The sequence below is a fragment of the Electrona antarctica genome, assembly GCF_951216825.1.
Source record: "Electrona antarctica genome assembly, chromosome: 2".
NCBI classification, from domain to species: Eukaryota; Metazoa; Chordata; class Actinopteri; order Myctophiformes; family Myctophidae; genus Electrona; species Electrona antarctica.
Genome location: NC_136807.1, coordinates 36,922,263 through 36,944,168, shown reverse-complemented (window position 1 = coordinate 36,944,168; position 21,906 = coordinate 36,922,263). Strand labels below are relative to the sequence as shown.

The 21,906-nt window shown below is 40.8% G+C and overlaps 2 protein-coding genes across 3 annotated transcripts in view; both read right to left on the bottom strand.

Annotated features, from left to right (window-relative positions):
- Positions 1 to 37: 37 nt before the first annotated feature.
- On the bottom strand, positions 38 to 7,372 carry LOC306915186 (vesicle-associated membrane protein-associated protein B-like). Of its 2 annotated transcripts, none has more exons than XM_079492452.1 (6): positions 7,146 to 7,372; positions 5,192 to 5,344; positions 4,488 to 4,591; positions 3,576 to 3,656; positions 2,978 to 3,109; positions 38 to 2,133 (listed from the first exon to the last, which is right to left on the bottom strand). In XM_079492452.1, the coding sequence occupies exons 1-6, from the start codon at positions 7,201 to 7,203 to the stop codon at positions 1,969 to 1,971; spliced, it is 693 nt and encodes a 230-aa protein (XP_079348578.1). In that variant the 5' UTR covers positions 7,204 to 7,372; the 3' UTR covers positions 38 to 1,968. The 2 variants fall into 2 exon arrangements, with proteins under 2 accessions (XP_079348578.1, XP_079348577.1); XM_079492451.1 differs by having other exon boundaries at positions 2,978 to 3,163; positions 7,146 to 7,370.
- A 1,686-nt stretch (positions 7,373 to 9,058) lies between these two features.
- Positions 9,059 to 21,906, bottom strand: part of LOC306915138 (guanine nucleotide-binding protein G(s) subunit alpha) — a 48,119-nt gene continuing 35,271 nt past the window's right edge. The window contains exons 6-12 of the mRNA XM_079492387.1: positions 21,851 to 21,905; positions 21,477 to 21,550; positions 21,160 to 21,218; positions 19,039 to 19,159; positions 18,172 to 18,302; positions 12,880 to 12,947; positions 9,059 to 12,500 (exon numbers count right to left, since the gene is read on the bottom strand). Coding sequence (XP_079348513.1) covers positions 12,354 to 12,500; positions 12,880 to 12,947; positions 18,172 to 18,302; positions 19,039 to 19,159; positions 21,160 to 21,218; positions 21,477 to 21,550; positions 21,851 to 21,905 — 655 coding nt within the window. The 3' untranslated portion in view covers positions 9,059 to 12,353. The remainder of the gene's footprint in view (positions 12,501 to 12,879; positions 12,948 to 18,171; positions 18,303 to 19,038; positions 19,160 to 21,159; positions 21,219 to 21,476; positions 21,551 to 21,850; position 21,906) is intronic.

Below are 21,906 nucleotides of genomic sequence, written 5' to 3'. Positions count from 1 at the left end.
GTACCGTCTTTGTTCTAAAATAACCAAGCCCAAAAAATAAAGGAAATCAAATTTAATAAAATAAAACAAAGAGGGAGAACACACTGATAAACCAGACACAAGATGGTCCCTTTTTCAGAAGACGGTAATCTTTGTTTTGCTTATAGAAGTTTCAAAACACAACAAATGAGAGCAGAATAAATCCAGATCATGTCATGCAGTAAGCTCAGTGGACAGTAGAATATAGTGCATTTATAATATGAACAAAAATATAGTGGATATGTAAAAAAACAAAAACTGCTATAATGCACTGGAACACAAACAGTATAATACTCTATGGGCAGAAATAAACGAGGTTGCCAAAACTAGTGTTATATACACTGATGTCATTACTGTTAAATGTTCAAGTTGGTTTTGCATAAAAAGTCCACTGGTTTAAGATGAGGGGCATAGGTTTTTTTCTTTTCTTTTTTTACTGGTGCCATTTCTTTAGTCAACCTGAGGAAGCAAATATCAACAGTCTGAAAATTCAAACATTAAAATGAGAAAATCAGATGGCTTGAAAAATCCACTGCCGCTTAATATTAATCTAATTTAAACTAGTTCACTGTGCAGCACACAAGTCAAAATATTTCAATGACTGAATTGAACAAAAAAAACTAAAACAAACAACTTTTTCTTATCGGGGCTGAACTTTACACACTCAAGATTATTTTTTTAGGTAACACCATGTTCTTCTGTTGTGTACAGGAAATCTGTTTGGGTAACAGGATTTGTATAACCATTCCCTTACTTCTCTATCTGCAACAGCAGCCTGAAATTCACCATCTCTCTGGTTTCCTCTCCTTAAATGAAAGAAACCAATAACAAACAAAAATAAAAAAAATTGACAGTTAAAACTGTATATTTGCACCCAGGTATTCCTAGTAATGCATGCAGTATGCAGCTGGGTGCAGATCTTAAACTATTTATATCCCAGCGCACATAGTAATGTGTGCAAACCCTAAAGGGTGATTTATACTAAGTTTGCACGCCGGTGTCACGCACCAAAAATAGCAGATTTACAAGCTCACAACACAACACGCTGCAAACAAGTATAAATCAGGCATAACCCACTTAACCCTTAAATACCTGAAACTGACCATTCACAATTATTAGACTTTCAGCCTCAGGTGCAAATTACTGCACTGTGTTGAGAAAGCAATTTACACCTGGGTACAAATACACACTCTGGTTAAAATATTCACACACACACACACACAGCGACAGAGACACTTGTGTAGAAGCTCAAATGAAGAAAAACGAACACAACCATGGCTTTTACTGGCTCACACCGTTTTTATCAGACACATTATAGAACACATTTTGTAATAGATAATATGTTTGTCTTTCGCGGATTCCCTGCATTTCCTGTCTCTTTACGCATCGTCAGAACTACGTGGAAGATAAAAACTCAGGAGCGGATCAATGGACCGCCTCTCCTGATGTCTTCTGAAACAGGAAATGTGAAGACTTAAAGAGGTTTAGATAAGGAATCAAGGAAAGACTGAGTGAGACATTCAACCGGAGGGAGCATAGCCACTTCCCTTACTCACTCCATTATCTTCTGTCTCTGTGAACTTGGGACAGATGGAAAGGATGGATGGACGGAAGAAAAGATGAAAGCCGAGATGGTGATAATTTAAGAAAAAAATAATAATAATTTAATGACCAAGCCCTACAATCCTGCAATGAAACTGTTCCTACTTGCGATTCACTCGAATATTTCCTTTTGTATTGTTTTGACATTTGTTTCTTTTTAAACATTAAATACTTTCCACGGTACTCAAACAAACCCTTGTGATGTTGCCATATGGATGCTAAAAAATAAAACAAAGATAAAATAAACAAACATAAACCGAGAAGACAACATCATCATCGCCGCCATCGCCATCATCATCTCTTGTCCTCCCGAGCATGCCATCTGTCTGTCTGTCCATCTGTCTAACTTTACAGGGCTAGCTTGCCGATGATGACTCCGATGACAAAGAAGAGCACGCAGAGAGCCAGAATACGGGTGCTTAGACCTTCCTCCCTCATGCTGGATGTCGCCATGGAGGTGGAGTGAGGAGAGGACATTGATGCCACCTTTCTCTTCCGCAGTCCATCGTCCTCCTACCGTGCACAGAAAAAACAGAGCACGAGAGCAGAGGTCAGGGGGACGCAGCTTTCTTTTTTTAACAAATAATAAAATCAATTAGTTGCTTGGAGGATATACTGCTCAAGGATCTAGTTGTTGCTAACAAACATCTGAAAACCTTTTAAAAGTTATATATATAACACTCAACTTGAACACTGAACAGCTTATGTTACGAATAATTAAAAGTTAATATTGATCAAAGCCTGCCTTGAAATTAACGGCCATTTGTAATCTGAAAATAAATATTGTGAATGCCCTCTTAACTGAAGTGGGGGCAGGGATGTTAACATGCCAGATACAGTAAAATGTACATGTATGTTTATTACATGTTACATCCAATCAATTTAATGGTACATTATTAAAAAAAAAAAGAGGTGAAATGGGGTAAAGCATGGATAAGCACACTGATCCATTTGTGCTCTTCTGTTAGCCTGGTTCAGTTTTTAATACATGGATACAGAGGATGCCAAGGGATTTTGTATGCACACCAGATTCCCATTGACCTTTATATAAAAAACACATTATATAGTCAGTAGATGTGCAAGTTTCAGATGGTAAAAACAAAAATCTCAGACTTCATGAGGTGCAACTGAACACACCACAATTTCAGGATTCCGACTGGTGCATGCCTCAGCCATATACAGCTTTGGGTGTGGGTATGAGAAGGAGCCATTGAAGGATAGAGTGCGGTGCACTAACTTGTAAGTGGGAATGAATAAGGGAGGGAAGTGAGGGTGAGTGAGTGAGTAAGCATGTGAGGGTGAGTGAGTGAAGGAATGAATAAGGGATTGATTGCACCAGCCCGTCTGTGTGTCTCACCCTGATCTGTTTGTTTTCTTCCCGTAGCCGCTGCACCTCCATCTGCAACCTCTTGCACTCCTCCATGATCTTCTTTACCTCTCCGTCATCCAGAGAGGCACTGGCTGACTTGGGCAAAGGCGAGTGCTCAGTCTTAATGGGGAAGGAGGACACAGGTTGGATGCCTTCACTCTCTGATTTCACTTGCTGCAGAGAGCGGGGGGAGGACGGATAGTGGAGTGGACAGGTGGAGAATAGGTGCGAGGGGAAGAGGAGGGATATGGGAGGAGGGGGGAGAAGACAAAGACATGCATGTGGCAGTGGAGATGGGAGTGAGAAACAAAGAAAACAATGAAGATAAAATCATAATGAAGGGGGAAAACTGCACAAAAGAAACCATGTAACTCAAGAATGCTGATATGAGTGGGACATTTACTGAGGGGATTTGCTGGTGAATTTTGAATGACAAGCCTGCTTGCACTAAACACTAGGAAGGTAAAACTGAAGAGAAAACAAAACAAATAAAAAAATAAAACATAGCCTAAGGGGTAAGAAATGACAATGAAGCATCATGCAGCATGTACGGATGCATGTGCCAAGGGATAGTCCATCTACTTACAGTTTTGTCATTTTCTAGCGGCATCTCAAATGCGCATCTCAACTTTGAGTCCATCAGCTCCTCAGGTTTAGCCTCCTTCCACTGTGGACAAGAATGAAGACTTGGTTGTCAAGAACATTCACACCCAACACCACATATCAGATGCTAAACATGAAATAAAACAAGACGTGTTACTTTCTTTCATGATATTCATGATGATACAACATTCTTGCAGAAAGACTGCAAAAAAAGTCTGTAAACAGTATATAGAATTTAGAATACTGGTAATGGTAATTCTTCGGAAGAGGAGACTTCCGCACATCCGGTTCCTTTTCAAGCAGGTGTGTAGGTGAATAAAGTTGATAAGGTAGTACAGGTAGAAGACAACAGACCTGCACACTGCCACTTGCTTGTTCATTTCGTCGTGAGACCTTCTAAGCCTGAGGAAGGTCTCACGACCGAAACATTGCTCGCTCTGAATAAACATTCTCTTGAACCAGCAAGTGGCAGTGTGCGGATCGATGAATATAAAATGAGGAAACTGTTCTGTCCTTTATTCCTTCCTCATTTTTCTCCTCGGTGGGTTCACCAATCGATCTGAACTTGCACACAGGTGACAACTGGCAATTGACAATTATTCACTTCCCCCAAAATGATTCAGTTTATTCGCATTTTTGTGAACTCTTACTCAATTAAGACTGTTGAGGGTGGAGCCAGGGGTAGTGACTCAGAGCAGTGCCAGCTCTCCTCTTTATATTTGCATGGTGTACCTGGGTTCAGAGCCCCACCCACCCCCCCACAATTGTTTTTCCCTTCCCAATTTTAAGCTGTTAATGTTAGCCTGATCAGTCAATTACAGCTTCCACTTTGTAAATGCTGCTTTAAAAAGTGTTAAAAGTTATGTTAATTATATCCGAATGTACAGTTACTTACCACTCCCTCCATGTCAGTCATGTCATATGGGGCCAGCAGGGACTGCACCATGAATTTGTGTTTACTCTTTTCATTGGGATCATAGTCAAAAGGCTGTAGCATAACTGTGAACAACAGAAGAACAGGAAAAGCAGGACATTAAAGCCCCAGTGTTAACTTCCTGTATTGCCCAATATGAAAGGTAATACATAACAATTGTAGATTACATCTTAACCTGCTAACTATACAAAGAAAAAAGAAACCACCACAACTAGCCAAACTGCATTTTTTTTCATCTGCAGGGATTCAGATCAATTATTTTTGGACCAGTGCAAAGGTTATGGTTAAGAAGATTTGGTTATAATTCAACTTATGTTTTCCATTACAATAATGCTGAGGTTTAACAAATTAGGTCAGTCCATTTGTATTTATTCACTTGTTTACACCAAGGACAGAAATAAATACGAAGTACGAAGTTGCATTTTAGAGTGCTAGAATCACATTATGCCCGGGTGTTTTGGAATGTACACCAGGTGACTAACATTGTGGAAAGGAGGAATCTTATTAGTCAACCTGGACTTCCACCTATACACTAGTACTTTGGCCCAACCCTGTATTATACTGTAAAAATGTGTAACAACAACCATAACACTTAAGGGAATCCAAGCTACATTAAAATTACCACTTATTTATTCAGAAGTCTTACAAGATTAATTATTACAAACCAGAAACATTGATGGAGGTTCCAGCGTCAATGATGCCACTATTGGGGCGCACACAGTATCTGCGAGGTGCAGTTGTCTTGACTTTGAAACACACATTTCTATCTGTGGGGTTACCGAGCTTCAGGGTGGCAGTGACAACATCTGTGAAGGGGCCTGCAGAGTACAGAACACAGACAAAATAATAGTATTAGGGGTTGTTAAGGTAACCGACAAAGTTAGAACCTTGTTTAGTTGCTGGCAAGCAAAATGTGTTTGTCATTTCAATCTCAAAACTTTCTTGACAAGAGTTGTAAATAATTTTGTAAAGGACATTCCTTTATTCATATCATTAGTAATTGTGGGTTTAACTTTTTGTGACTGCAAACTTCCCCACTTGTCTTGTGGTTGCATTTGTAAATCCAGTGCATGGATCAGTTTACAACAGGGGTTGCCGCTAAGGTCTTAGAGGCACTTGCTAGTCGGGCAAGTACAGGTCATGTTCTATTTGCCTAAAGGTCATGCCCATTTGCCCGAAAAGTAAATCGTCCATCGTCTGGGGCTGTGCGTGTACAATAAAAACAAACGCTATACCTACATTTTTATGCCAAATACCTACATAGCTAAAATAATGACTATGGGTTCACACCTGTTAAATTTGTTTAATTGTTTCACACTTGTGTTATTTCATATTTTTAAGTTCAGCAACAGTGAAAACAGCACAGTGACATTATAGGTACACACTGACAGTGCTCTAATTTTACATTCAACAGACTAGAAGCTCTGGCCACGTTTAGACAGATATCTCATGTTGTGTTTATAGACTGTTCCGTCCCCTCTTAAACGAGCACTTGCCCGGTCCGGCAACCTGAAAGCAAACGTCACCTGCCCGAAAGTTTTACCTGCCAGGGGCAGGTGGGCAACCCTTAGTGTCAACACCCGTTACAAGATATAGATCAAAGCAGTGATTGGAAAGCACCATCTGACAGGATTGGTTGGTTTGAGAGAAAGAGATGGAGCCTAGGCAGGGAGCAGGGCTTATTATGCATATTAGGTTGAATATGTGTAGACATGTGTATATAGTAAGAGAATATAATACGTGTGGCTTCAGTACCTCTTTATTACACATGAAAAATAACTGCACAGTGATAGCTTAACAACTGCACAGTGATAGCTTAACAACTGAAACTAACAAAAGTTTGACAAAATGTAGCTGTCTTGTGCATCATTGAAGTAACCAATTATTTAACAACCATAAAAATAGTTTTCCATTATTCCTGACACACCCGGGTGTTTAGACAGTAGACTAGACACTGTTTTTGTATCCATTTAGGCCTGGGTGTAACATAAATAACTGGCGTAGAATTTCAGCACAGCTATAATAATAGTTAAGACTTCAAAGTAACATAGCTTTTAAAAGTGAAATTTAAATGATAACAGTGTCCACTTGGTTGTAGAACGTGCTGGGTATAACGTTAGGTAAACACCATCTTACTAAGTAGTTAAAGTGCAGTCTGTGCAGATTCTTTCTGACACAGATATGTGGAGAATGTGCACAGTTAAATGTTATCATTGTAGTTAAACGGCTGGATTAAAGAAATGGGGCGGCGGGGCCTGCCTTCCTTGAACGGTGCAATGACAGCTAGCTTAATGAGTTAGCTCTTTTTAGCTCAATGCTACATGTAGCTCGTTAGCACCAACGCATTAGCGTCGTTTCACCTGTCATCGCCACAAAACCAACGCCTATAGTGCACGCACACAGTTGGCCATGCATGATCGCATGTCTCACCCACACCCACGGGCCTGAAAGAACTAACGTTGAACATGTGAATAACCCACATGCCCGTCATTGACACTATCTTGTAGTAGAAGCTAGCCTTTTGGAGCTATACTTGGCAGTTCAGTTGGAGAGGCACACAGTGGGAGCACTGGGCCCTGCCTGCCTGCCCTCCTCCTCCTCCTGGTCTTCTGCTCTTACCTCTGAATTTCAGCTCGTGTTGTGGCTCTAGCACCAGGACTTGTTCCGTTCTGGCCATGTCCCAGAGCTTTAGTTCGGTCTGTCGGGAAGAACAACAACAATCGGTGCCGCCGCCTCTGTGTTTAAGTTTAGCTCCCGAAGATTACAACCCGTCCTCTGCTCGCTGGGGGAAGGAGGAGGGGAGGGTGATTACAAACGCACCACTGAATGACTGGACTGCCAACGACAGCTGGGGGGGGGGGGGGGGGGGGGGGGGGGGTGTTGGCTAACACTTTAGTCGAGAATCAAGATAACAAGGATTGGTGAGCGACGTAACAATTTGTACTGTATGGAGTGTGACTGAGAGCCACAGCGGAAACGGAAACGGTGTGTGTGTGTGTGTGTGTGTGTGTGTGTGTGAACGCCCTACCAACAGTCATTAAGACATGCGAATCCCTTGACTCCCTCAAAACCGCTCTCAAAGGGCACCTACGGACGGCTGCAATTCGAAACTGGCCCCCGTGTTTTTCCCCCTTTTTACCTCCCCTATGATAATTGTCCTGTTTTTGGCTATAGTGTATTATTATTTGTAGTACTTTGTATTGAGTTGTGCTTGAAATGTACTGTAATTCTCCAAAATGTTAATAAATACTTCAATCAATCAATCAAAAAGTGTGTGTGTGTGTGTGTGCGCGCGCGCGTGTGTGTGCGTGCGTGTTTGAGAATTCATAGTGCAACTTAACTGGCTAACTGCAACTTATGGGATACATACAGTGTAGGCGGGCTCTAGACCGGATCAGTCAGTCTCAGTCAGTGTCAGCGCAGCATAGCATTGAGCAGTAGAACCAATCAGGCTTTTATTTGTACAGGCTTCAGAAAGCCTAGTGAGGCGAGGTCATTAAGTAATAGGTCTGCTTGTTGTACGGTCTTTAGCGGCGCCTTTATGGAACCATCTCACACAATACCCCAAATTATTGCTGGACAGAAAATTGCGTCATTTGTAGTTATGACATCACTGACCAAACCTTGGTATCTTTATTCCCAGCATAGTAAGCAGAGAACGGGAGAAGGAGCCTGGGTACGTCACATGAGGGGCGGGTGTCGTTTGGGATGTCAATCAGCTGATTATTTGTCTGGCAGTTGTATTAATGAAACCAGTTAATTATTAAATCCCCTGCCACTTCACCACTAAAGTGAAATGTTTTGACAGTGAATTAGTGTTACAATATTAAACAACAAACGGCAAGAATATTAGTTCACTCATGAGTAGGGTTGAGATTTCTCAGCATAGCAACAGAACCAGCATCTTTCTTGCATCTTGTGTCGAATCATAGGATTTGTAAGTGATTTGAGAAACCCTGTATGGATTCACTATTATGTAACTTGTTGTAGACTGCTAGAGTTTATGTCCTACTACGACAGCATCACAATTACCAACAATTACTCAATAGGGAAGTGGTATTGTTTAATGAGTCAGAGACATGAAGAAATATTGCTATATGTAATTCAAATTAACTGATTGGTTGAGGATTTGGAAACTATTCTCAATATTTTAGGTTTGTGCAGTAGTACTGTATAGCCTTGTTGTGATCATTCACCCTGAGGTGATATCAGGGGTTTTCTATGTTGCTTGTGTTAAATTGCTGTGGATCGTTATAATCAGATCCTTCTTTGTAATATTTTAGACACCGAATTCTTCATTTAGCCGAATGGATGAGAGCTATGGCACACATGCAACCAATGTTAACGCAGAATTATGAACCTACAGTAGCTTTGTTCATTCCTCCATGTCCACTCAACTATCCACATTTCCCCACATCTATTGAATGAATAGTGTGTTGTGTGTGTGTGTGTGTATATATATATATATTTGCATTCATGGTCCTGCTTCGTTGCATTGTCAGTGCACACCATGAAAATGTTTATGGTGCCAATATCTTTGCTTTATCAAATTCCTCATATTTTTATTGTGCTAGTTAAAAGATTTAACAGAACACTACAGATACCAATACACCTTATTGAAATTACAAAATGAAGACTATAGAAGTGCACAATTACAATTATGATGGAAAAGGCAGAATATATGCCTCTGTCTAGTCATAGAATACTGCTGGCAGAGGTGTGTGTGTGTGTGTGTGTGCACACGTGCGCACATGTATACTAATGACAGACCTGTTACTGTCTGCACAAAAAAAAAAACACACCTTTATTTCTCAGAGTTCCCATTCAGAAAGTAGAGACCCATATTTGATGTACACAGTAAATGAAGACTAGGGCACTGAAGTGAGAGAGTTGCTAAGTGTCACACGACCTCGTCGTTCAATGAAAATCTGTACTTTCATGACTCATGAGCGACAAGGTAATAAGACAAAAGTATAAATTAGGCTTAATACTGTACAGGCCGCCTCAGTTGTGCAAAGCTAGGAAGGAGGATTCCCCCTCCACCCCAAATTGAAAATAAATTAAAATGTATTTCTGTCTTTTCGTATTGTAGTCGTTTTGTCTTCCTTTAGAAAAAGAAAAAAAAAAGATTGTAGAAACAAGCAATGTTTAGCATTTTGACCATTTCTCATCACCTTTACTTTAAAGCTAAAAAATAAAAAATAAAGAAGGAAATAATAAATTGTGAATAAACACTTATCTCCCATTTAACCCATCAAAATGTCTTTTGCAGATGGCACGGGATCAGAACAGAAGAAACCCGAACACAACTTCAGTTGAAAGGATTTAAGTTATAGCAATAGGCACACTATCAAGTGTACAATTTGTCAAGATTCATTTGATTCTAATAAAATACTTTTTTTTCTTTTCTTAAAACCCATATACATTTCATATATTTATCTTTTTGGGGTATATGGATCCAAAAATAGACATTTAAATCATAAAGAGAAGAGAGGGAGGGAGGGAGGGGCTGCAGGGTGAAAGGGCAGAAATATAGCCTAATTATGTTTTGGCGAAGAAATGTGACGCAACATATCGCTTGACAAAAAACACATTTTCAACTGAAAAGTGTCATTTTTATCGAGCGACACATTGTCGAGCGGCAATTCCACCAAAGCATAAACTATGCTTAAAGCTTAATTTTTGCTTCATTGCATGACGGTGTCACTTGCCGCCAATAACTGATTTTCAAGCAGCGCGACACCTTGACTTGAGACAGTTCTTTCCGGCAAGCGACGTCATACTACCGATGTATAAATGATGCTTAAGACTTCAATAGCTACGAATGGTTGCTCTCCCTCTATGTCGAAGGAGAGCAGAAAGATAATAGGAAACTGAGGGGGCTTAGTAAGGGGTGGGGGATTGGCCAAGCTATACAGCGCAGTATGACACCCACTTTTAGCTCATTACACACATACAGTCGTAATCAAGGCACAGGGATCTTCTAAAAGTTTTTTTTTCTTTTTCAATAAAGTTGTACAAAATAATACATTTTACAGTCTGTACAAGAATAATCAATCAGCAGTAAAGTAAAGACAGACATACACAGGAGCCAAGAAGGAAGTGAGGAGGAGGAGGAGAGGTGGTGGGAGGAAGGGAGGAAAGCAGGCCTGTTGGAAGGAGAGATGGGAAGTGAGTAAAGATTAGTGTCCGATTTCGTGTTGCTGTTGAATTTATTTTTAATTTAATGTTTATTATGATTTTCTCTAAAACAAAAGACCGTTTCCGGTAAAACAAGGATGCAGGGAAGGAATGGGTTGTGTTGATGGACAGAGTGTAAAAAAGACCGCGAGAGGAACATCAGCTTTGGAAAATAATGAAAGAATAGAGAGGGGGGGGGGGGGGGGGGGAGTCAGAGTAGATGACTGAGAGACAAAGAGTCGGCTAAAGAAAGAAAAAGCGCACAGGGCACAATGGCACAAAAGTCTACACAGACAAAAACAGCTGTGGAGACAGTAAAACAAGGTCAATCAGGACATGATGAGAGTTCTCTTTAACTTATATGGTACTGTACTGTAGAAGGATGCGTTTTGCACTCCGTTACTCGAGTTCCGTAAAAGTTGGCGTTTTCTCTTTTTAAATTTAATATAATCCCTCTTCACTTTTTTTTTTGCTGCACCACCAACAAGGCAAAGTCAGGTGGTAAAACAATCCCGTTGGAGAAGTCAGGGGAGCAACGATTATCATCGCCCCATGGAAAATTATGTCCAAACTCCACCAGAAAAAAAAAGAAAGAACCAGAAAAAAGAAAAAAAGAAAATAAATTCACATCAGCGTTGGCCTTGTTCCTCTTCCTGAAACCCCACTGGCTTACTGTTCACAACACACTCCTCTATGGTCCTTTGTCAGTCTCTGTGTTAACACTGCTTCTTTCTGGGGCTTGGCTGTAGAATCAGGCAGTCTAGTCAATCTCAATGCACTGTGCTATGTGCAGACAGCCAGACAACCAGTCTCTCAATGGCTGCTACAGGAGGACTCACAGGCAGGCAATGGTGGGGCCAACGGCCATGCGGTCCAGGATCCAGTAAAAAGCATTGTAATTTTTTATGTGTGCAGATGTGGTGGGGTGTGCACGACTCTGTGTGTGTGTGTGTGTGTGTGTGTGTGTGTGTGCAAGTGAAGTGAATGTGTCATAGGTAGGGATCTGTGTGTTCAAACTGCATGTGTATGTGTGCGTGCGCCATGAATTCAGTTCAAGTCCTGAGCACAGTGCTTGTTTTAAATACAGTGGAGTTTAGTTAATCTGCTGTGTTGTATAATTCTCTATATGCAGTATTTCAACAGTAATCTCTTTCCAGGTTGCAATATAGAAGTAGTAGCTCTTTTAAAATCGACCTAAACAGTCTTCACACATCTCACCTCCATTTAAATCTAAACCATCACGGTATTTAGGGATTAGATGAAATAGCTTGAGGATCAGAAACCTTCCGGAATTGCAGGAGGGATGCGCGCAGGAGTCAAATCAGAACACATCAGTCAGAGGAGTTTGGCCTGAGGGGTCATTGGTAGAGATGACAGATGACACACAAATTCACACTCCCATCACATCTCTTCTTGCTATCAGAGTTGAGGTGAGAGCCACGGGAGGTTCCAGGATCCTCAGGATTAAAGTTCAGAGTGTGTGTGTGTGTGTGTATTTCGGCTACCCCTCAACAAATTCTTTCACAAGAGCTTCTACTGTTACTGCCACAGAAGAGGGGAGTTCAGGATTCAGGGTTTTAGGGCTCCAAGTTCAATCCGTTTCATTTGTCGTTTTCTTTTTGGCCACACACCCCTATCCTCTCCCCATCACAAGAGTTCATATTGCCGGAGGTGCATCCTCTGAATGATGTCTCGACAGTCGTTGAAGACGCGACGAATGTTTTCCGTGTCGACAGCGCATGTGAAGTGGGGGTAGCAGTAATGCCTCCCGTCTCCACTGGCTGTGCTGATCCTCTGTACAAAAAAAAACCATTGAGACAATTTATTAAACTACCAGCAGACTGATATTGTAATTGAAAAAAAAAGATGTGGAAAAAAGGTGCCAATGTTCAATTTGTCTAATGTTTTAGATATAATTTGATGAAAGTAATTTGACTACTTTTTCCCCAACGATGCCTGTCCCTCTCCTAGCACCGGTCCTTTGTAGGTGTGCAAAAAGACTATTTACAATGTTTAGATTTGGTTGTTGATAAAACTCTCACTTGTACACTCTCCCACATCATTGCTAAACACTCATATCTGCTTGTGTTCAATTTGGCAAAATTTGACAACACAAAGTAAATTCACACATGCTCTCAAATGATACAATACAGGTTTCCTAGTCGGAACCTACCAGGAACTCATCTCGAATGAAGTACTTTGCTCGTGTGACCCGTGGATCTTCCCCTGGCTCTGGTGTTGCTGCAGGAGAGGAGCGACAGGATGATCAGAGAGCTTTTTAATATGATGATCAGAGAGACACACAACTGATATTCAAAACATTAGTGAAATCATACTTATCGACATAAAAAGCAAGCAATAAACAAGTCATATGCAAAAAATACCCCAAAACAAGGGAGGCCATTAAGCATTTTTAACCCTGGCAGCATACATATTTTGAGCAATTTTTCAGATGTACAAGCGTGATGTGAAGTGTTGAGTTTGTATATTATCTATTTTAGCTAGACTATAATCACAAATCACACGGCGGCCATCTTGACATTCATTTAATGGCAGGGTGGCAACTAACCGCAATTTGCAATTGACAGCCCAGACATCCAAACAGATCTGATTGTATTGAACATAAAACTCGCCAACATTGCAGCTGTACAATGTAAAAATCCACCGTAGACATGTTGAGCTACTTTCTGTCAAAAAATTCCTTGCAGGTGAGATTATTTTGGAGTTTGGAAGCACTCTCTTCCAGTAAAGCAACGTCCTTGCTGCCTCCTGCATTATGTGCAAACTTCAAAACAGGGGGTACGCAGAGCCGCTGAGTGATTACCAATGAGCGCTTGCAAACTCGACGAACACTTTGGAATTGCTTGACAGACAGTAGCTCATAATATGTCACTTAGAAAGAGGATAATTCAGTCCAACATTTGCAATTCAGTCAATTGCAATGTTGGTGAGTTTGACGTTGTTTAACCCATTTTGAGCGGGAACCCCTTTTGGTGGTTACATACATTATGTTATAATGTAGCTATTGAAAAATAGCAGATCTACAAGTTCATAGCACGCCACCGAGTGGCGCGCTATGAACTTGTAGGTCTGCTATTTTTGAAAAATCGTTAAAATGTGCCTCAAATCTTTCAGAAAATTGTCATGATTAAGAAAACGTTTTTTTTTTATTTCGACGTCAGGCCTGAATGGGTTAAAACAATCAGATAGGACTTTTCTGTTTGGCTGTATGGGCTGTCAATTGCAAATTGTGGCTAGTAACCCTGCCGTTACTTAATGACAAGATGACTGCAGTGTGAATATGGTCTATTATGGGCACGTTCGGAAATACTGCACCGGAGCGCACTCGCCTATTAGTTTGCATTGCACAGTGCGCTATTTCCGAACCCGCCCTATATGACAAAAGTAGTTCAAGTGGTTAAAACAGCTTCAAAAGTCTCTTGAGGCTTGTTGTTGAGGTTGAGAATGGCCAGAGTGACCTCTTGTGGCTGGCGGCACTAACTGCATGCTACTTCAGGAATTGGGTTTGCATGTTGATCTATGTTAATCAATCTGTCTGTCGGAATCTCTATCCAATAGGGGTGTAACGATTTAAATTTAAATGATCGAACTGTATCAATATGCAAACAGAAACATATCGTATCGTTTGACTTTGCATCGTATCGAATAGGGATGTGATAAAAGGCGAATTTCATCTTGACTCATGCTTTTTACAATATAATTATATTTCCTTGTGTAATGAACATTACAAACGTTACTGTTTTCCAAAATAGCCAGTTCAAAAATGTAAAAAATATCAAATGGGAGAGGGAACTGTACAGATGTATGGAGAACCGGGATGACTGGAAGAAACGATGGAGGGCTCGTCTGAGGACGACCTAGAGAGACATAGGAGTGCGGTGTGGGACCATTTTGTCAAGATTGACGATAAACAGTGAAATGCAAATTGTGCAGCAAAACGTATACGTATCACTCATCTACAACTGTGATGACAAATCACATTAAAGCGAAACACCTACATCGAAGCAAAGCAGCATGGTAGACTTCACCATGAAACCTCATTGTGATGACCGGTGGGCACCAAGTTGACAGCTAAGAAGATAGCCCAATTTGCGTTGTCGAGGGGAAAGACTTGATAGCATTTCTTGAACCAGAGTAGGCCGTGCTTTATCGAAAGACAATGCCAAAGCGACTGGAGGGAATCCATCATGAGACAGCCGTCTCGCTCTGTAAGAGTCTGTCACAAAGTGGCTCTTACCACTGGGGGACAGGGTTGATGACCTTATGTGACAATAACTGCTCACTATTGTGAAGGCAGGACTGTGAAGAGTTCCACCCTACAGACACAAGCAATGGCAGAGACATATACTGCAAAAAATATTGCCAACGCCCTGCAGGCCGCAGTTGACAGTTGGGGCATAGCCGACAAAGTGGATGTCTGCATCCACGACAACGCTACTAATATTGTGTTGGCAAACTTTCGTTACCTGGAGTGGGAGTCGCATCAATGCTTTGCACACACACTCCAGGCTACGGCCTCGAAGTGGGAGCAATCACTAGGGCTGTCGTGGCTGCAGCTCGTCTTGTCTCCCATGTTCATCACAGCACCGTGGCGACTGAGGCGCCGAAGACAAAGCAGCAGGAATCTGCCTGACCATCATCTCATCCACACAGTGATTGAAATATGACATGTTTAAGCGCTTACTGGAGCAGTGATGGGCCGTAGCTGCAGTACCGTTGGACCGTGAATTCACTAAACTCACAGATGCTCTTACTCTGGAGCTTGTTGATGCAAACTGGCACATTATGGATGACTTGTTGCCTGTCCTACGGTCCCTTAAGTGTGCCACGACAACATTGTGCAGGAAAAAAATCACACCCGTGTGAACTGAGTGGTGTAAGGTCTTATATAGCAACCATGCTCATTTTTTGGTACGAACAGACAGACAGACAGACAGACACGTAAACTAACAAAGCCAGTTGTAGGAGTGGTTTACACCACTCAAAAAAAAGAGGTGTCCATCGCAATGGTCTATCTATCCAATCACAGTCACTCTGCTCTCCAGGTATCTGCAACCGGAAGATGGTGAATCTGTGAAAGTGTCAGAATTCAAGGGAAAGGTGTCACAGTCTCTCAAATCTCACATGGTGCTTGACAAGGTGGAGGCAGCACAGAAAGCGGCTATGGTTACATCGTTTTTGGATCCACGGCACAAGAATCTTAACTCAACCACCGCCAGGGGGCGCTAGCTAGCGTTAGCGTTCAGCAACCGCCACCGTTCACCACCATTCTATTTGCTTGTAGAATAAGAGCACCTTCTCGTCTCCCCAAGATCGCACGGTCCGGACTAATAACTACATAAGAGTCTTTAGAAGCATTCATATTTTAGACGCACGGTCACCGGGAGTTGCTATTGAGCCACTGAACAGTCGCTTTATTCATCCAGCTCGATCTTAACTGGAATTCTCATAAAAATGACTAGAAAAGCCTCAGCCACCACCTTTTCAATGCATTGTGGCTGAAGGGAAAGCCGAACATGGAGCTGCCGATCGATTCGATATGCGGTAAGCCAACATTATATGTTTATCATTAAATAGAACGCTATATAACATGTTAATGGCGTCGTTGGCGGCTGGGGATATCATTTAAAACACATTAAAGAAGTCGTTAGCGGGGGATGAGTTCACCATTGACAAGATCATAGAAGCTGTCCACGAAAAGGTTACTGCTCTAATGTCAAATCTCTCTGCCTTGGATACTACTACTACTGAGATGGACGAGGATGTGGAGCCTGAGGTCGCTCAGTCAGCCGTGCAACCCCCCAAAAAATTGACTTCTTCGGGGATGAATGTTTTGCCTTTATCTGTCCAGTTAGAAATGGAGCGTTACCTTGGGGAAGACGCCATCTCCCCTTCACAAGATGCAGCTCTGTGGTAGGGAACTATATGAAAACTACCTGTGCATCCCGCAACATCCGTGCCAGCAGTGTTTTCCTTTCAGCAGGATTGATATTGAATAGACTTTGCACTTGACTTACCCCTTCTCATGTGGACATGCATTTGTTTTTGAACAAGAACAAGACATTGGTTTAAGTCTATTTCCACCTCGGTCATTTTATATATCTACATATTGTTGAACGTGTCGTTACTGTTATTTGGCATCGGGAAAGAGAGCCGAGTCTGACATCTATCTATAAATGCACTCTCTGTACGTCTGTCTGTCTGTACGTCTGTAATGCACGTAACTCGAGAACCGTTCGCTCCGCCAACTTCAAATTCGACACACGAGTCCCACAGCCCCGCAGGGAGTGCAGTGCACCGGGACGAGTCGGTCGGACCCACGGTTGTCCAGAACCGCCACAAAAGGACTCTGCCCGGGCTCTGGACATGGCCCCTGCCCAGTATATGGAGCTGGCCTGTTCTGACATCACAACACTCCATAGTTGGGCATGCCTGACACAGAACTCCATATAAAAAGGGACACAGACATACTAACTGGGTAGGGCATGCATTTCCAACTTGCATCATTCCAAGTAGCTCAGTGCCCAATGGGCACCGCTGAGCTGGCCTGTTCTGACATCACAATGTTGTTCTGACATCTGCATAGACTCCATATTTGGGAATGCCTGATAAAGAACTCCATATATGGGCATAAAAGGGACACAGACATAAATGTGGTGGGGCATGCATTTCCAAGTAGGCCAGTGCCCAACTGGCACCGCTCTACTATTATTGTAATTTGTCAAATGTCGACCTTGTTAGGCTGCTGTAGCCTACGGATTAAACAAGTGTTTAATAAACACATGTTTAAAAAATAAAGACTAATTTTTATTATCATTAGCGCTTTGATGCGAATTCTAAACATGATTAGTTGTGGTGCTTAAAGGAAAGTGCAAAAAAAAAGAAAGAAAAAATGACAGAGACACATCGATAAATGCCCCCCCGACATGTCGACACACAAAATCGTTCACATCCCTAGTAATGTATCAATTAATTGTTTATAATGCAAATAATCGATTGTATCGATACTAAGTACTTGTGTGTGTTTAGCAAGTCTTAATGTCACGTGGCCTGACTGGCAAAAAAAGATATGGAGGTAAATATTTGCAGATTCCAACCAACCTGCATTTCTATATATCAATGGGATAAAGATTAAGGGGTAATAACAGGACATTCTTTCAAACTGGGTCATATTTGGAACAGGTGGTGAAAACTGGGTCATATTAATATTTGTTCAAACTTTTGTCGGGACTGGAGTTACAAACTGGGACTTTCCTGGACAATCTGGGACATCTGACCACCCTACTTATTTCCCAGAAATGTTCTTCTCCTCCCAAGAAAATAACACTTGACACATTGAATTGAAGCTAAACTATACTCTCGGTAGGCATTCTATGCCATCTCTTAAAACTTCTGTTATATTTTCTATCAATCTTTTCTGCTCTCCATTCCCATCGTCTCTCACCATCATCCGGTGTGGTGTAGCGAGAGAACTCTGGAAAGTATTCTTCGATTTTGGACTTTCCGGCCAGCACCTTCTCTGCTAACAGGTCCTGCTTATTGAGGAACAAGATGACAGAAATGGTCCTCAGCCACCTGCAGACCATAGGATACAGAAGTTAAAACAAAAGGGACATTGAGTTTCTGTCCTCAACGAAAAAGTTTCATTTCATTACCTGTAGTAAGTTAGTCCATTAGAAATTTGACAATTAATATGAAGATTTGAAACATAATATAAATGAATCCATCCTCATAAAATACACATTTACAGAAAGACTAATAAAATACCAGAGAAATACATTTAAATTAATGTGAACTGAAGGAAGACTTGATAAAGCAGGAGATTTGTATTTTTCTGCACTACTTATTTTATTGTTTTATGAATTCATGCTCTCTGCACTGTATGAACTTTTTGTGCCCAACACGTCCCCACAAATTACCCCTGTAGGAAGCCCATGGCGTCTGGGGACATCTTAAGAGTCTTTAATGCTATAAAAACGGAATCACTAAAATCTCTCTATATATTCTTTTTTAAATTTGTTTTGCTTGGCCATGCCTTCTTCAGCAATCCTAGACATGTTTCCCTCTCCATGGTCTCCATGTTCTGTCCTCATTTCTAACTTAACCAAGCATCTCGTTTGTAATATAAACACTTCTAGAGAGACATCAGATGTGACAGCGCAAGGGAGGATTATGTTAATTAGCGTTAGATCAAAGTGAGAGAGAGGGTTTAGATGAGGCAGGTAGTGCACTTTGGGACAGTCTGGTATATGAAACTGTGTGTGTAATGTATACATACTCTATGCATTTGTGTATTGTACTCTAAGTTCACCTGTTATTCCAAATGTTCTTGAAGAGGTTGAGGGCCTCCTGTAGACGGTTGGTCTGATTGTCCTCTCTGATCACCATGTTGTAACTGCTACTGGCCACCACAAAAATAATGGCTGTTACATCTGTAGGAGTAGAAGGTGAGAGACAGAGAGAATCAGTGATATACAAATAGATATCCCTTTGCAACACAAGAAGATTAAGAACAAATGAAACAGGTGAAGAGACATTTAACCACTTGAACCCTAGCATTCCTATTCTGGGGGGGGGGTCCTGTTTGTGAGGGAATTTCAGGGAAACCTCACAGAAAATCGTCAATCTACAAGCTCACAACTAGGGGTGTAATGATATAGTAACTGTATCGAAATATCGAATTTAATTAAAAAAATTGAAGTATATCGATATGTATTGTAAACAGCAAATATCGTATTGTATCGATTGACTTTGTATCGTATAGTTTTGCAATGGAAATAATCGGTATCGAATCGTTTTGCAATGTATATAATACATATAAGTACTTGTGCATTGTAGTTTAGCAATTTTAAGAGAAAATATATGGTTTTAATTACTTTTCTATTCCATAGCTACAATTGGTCTATCGATAAATGATGTGTATTCTCTGTGTTCATGTCAAGGCGTGGGTTTGTTCATATGTGTTAAATACAATGTCCATCAATTTGCCAGAGAATCAATGTGTTTACTTATTTATATCCATAATAATACATCTTTCCCTTAAAAAACCTGCACTATCCACAAGTTTCACACATAATTAATATATTTGCTAAATAGTTACTGTATCGATTTCAAATCATTGAATCGTATCGCCATAATGAACCAATATCGTCCATGTATCGTATCGTAAACCATCATGCTTCGTGATACGCATCATATCGCTGTTAAAATGTATCGTTACAGCCCTACTCACAACGCTACACAATGTGAGCTTGTAGACCAAGAGTCTAAAGTGGTTAAAAACCAAATTAAAGCATTACTACTTATACTACTACATTACTATTATTTACTAGGCAACATTCAACCACTAGATGTTGTATTTTGTAACACCTCCGTTACATAAGGCTCGTTATTTCCGTCACTTCTAAAAAATAAAATAAAAAAGGGTCCGTGTCTACAGAAAGTGTTTTTTGAGCTGGCAGCGCCTGTCCGCCATGCATTTCAATGGTAAATGAATACTCTTCCCAACACCAGTGCATCACGCTTCAGAGCTCTCGGAGGCCAGAGATTTTGGCAGAGCCCTGGGCACGTCAAGCAGACAATAGTTCCATCATGTAGCTTGGAACATCCTAAAAAAAAGATGGCTGACTTACAAGAATAAGTACTTTGGTGAAAGTAATTGAAACAGATGAATAATGGCTGCCATAACCTTGCGAAAATTTGACGTCCCCCAAGTGTATTTAAAAAAACATTTTCACTTTTTTTGTTGCCCGAAAATCAATGCTTTTAACAAAGCCTTTGCAAAAACAAAAAGCTCTGTGGTTCCGTTATTTTATTATTAGTTGTTTTCATAAAAACTAAAAAGTGTATATATACACTTAAAGGAGCATTCAGTGATTTGGGTGATTTGGAAAAAACCCGGTCCGCCCCGGTAACAAGATGTGTACATGCACACGCTCTACAGTGGGGGAAGTACAACAGACCAACCGCACGTGCACCAAGGCCTGCACCACTCGATAATGATTGGAGGAAGGCCCCTCACATCCTGATTGGATGAAGGCTTTGCCACCCAAAGCCCAAACCGAAACTAGGGTTTTTTGACCCCAGGGGCTCACTGGGGACAGGGAGGAACTCCTTATATGGTCACCACACTTTATAGTAGGGAGGATTATCCAAAAATAAATAAATTATATTTGAATTAAGTGAAATCACTGAATATACCTTTAAGAGAGAAAGAAAAATGTGAGAGGGGTGGAGAGAATAGAGCAGTGGTACCCAAACTAGTGAAAACACCAGATCTACTGTTTGGGAAACAGTGGGATAAAAGGTTCGAATCAGAGAAAGACGCTGGGTTTAAAAGGGTGGAAAATGTAGTCATAGAAAGAAGATGAGAGGACGAAGGAGTGAGTAAAAAGGATGTCACCAAATTAATCAACCAATCAATCAAATGTACCGTTGAAGCACTGGATCCATTTCCGGCGTTCATCCCTTTGACCGCCAACATCAAACATGCTATGAAGAGAACAGAGAAAACATCACAATGTTGGATATACAGATCATTACCTTTGAATGTGAATCATTGTCAGGTGTCTACTTGCATACATTCTTATGAAAGCTTAAGAGATAGACAAAGAAAGACTGTGAAATAATTGTGAATTATTGATCATTTTATTACAAAATTCAGATGCCAGTGTCGTATTTCAGTTGAGAACCATTGATTCAATAGGGTTTTAAAGGCAAACTTTCTTCTGAGAGTTTTTATTTACTCACTGGAAGTTGACTTTGTCCACTTGGAATCTTGTTTCAAAGATCCCTGAAGTCAATACTCTGCACCTCAAAAGGTCCTGGTTAAAAAAAAGGGAAAATAAGTATGTAATATGAATCCATGGGGTTGGCTTCCAATTAACAGTTTCTTCACATTTAGTTACATTTTAAAGTAGACAGTGTGGGGGAAAAAATACTGAACATTTAACAATCATATTTAGGCTGCATATCTTTGAAGACAAACAATTCATGTTACAAGATAATAATATGATGTGAATTTGATAAAGTGAATCTAAGTATATTTGCAAAACACAGGATATGCACATTTAATGTTTTGTAGATCAGGTTTACTACATTATATTGTTTAATTAAGAACTCACTTGATCTGTGGGAGTATAGTCATTCTGTTTCACTATGTCAATCTTGTCCAGAAAGC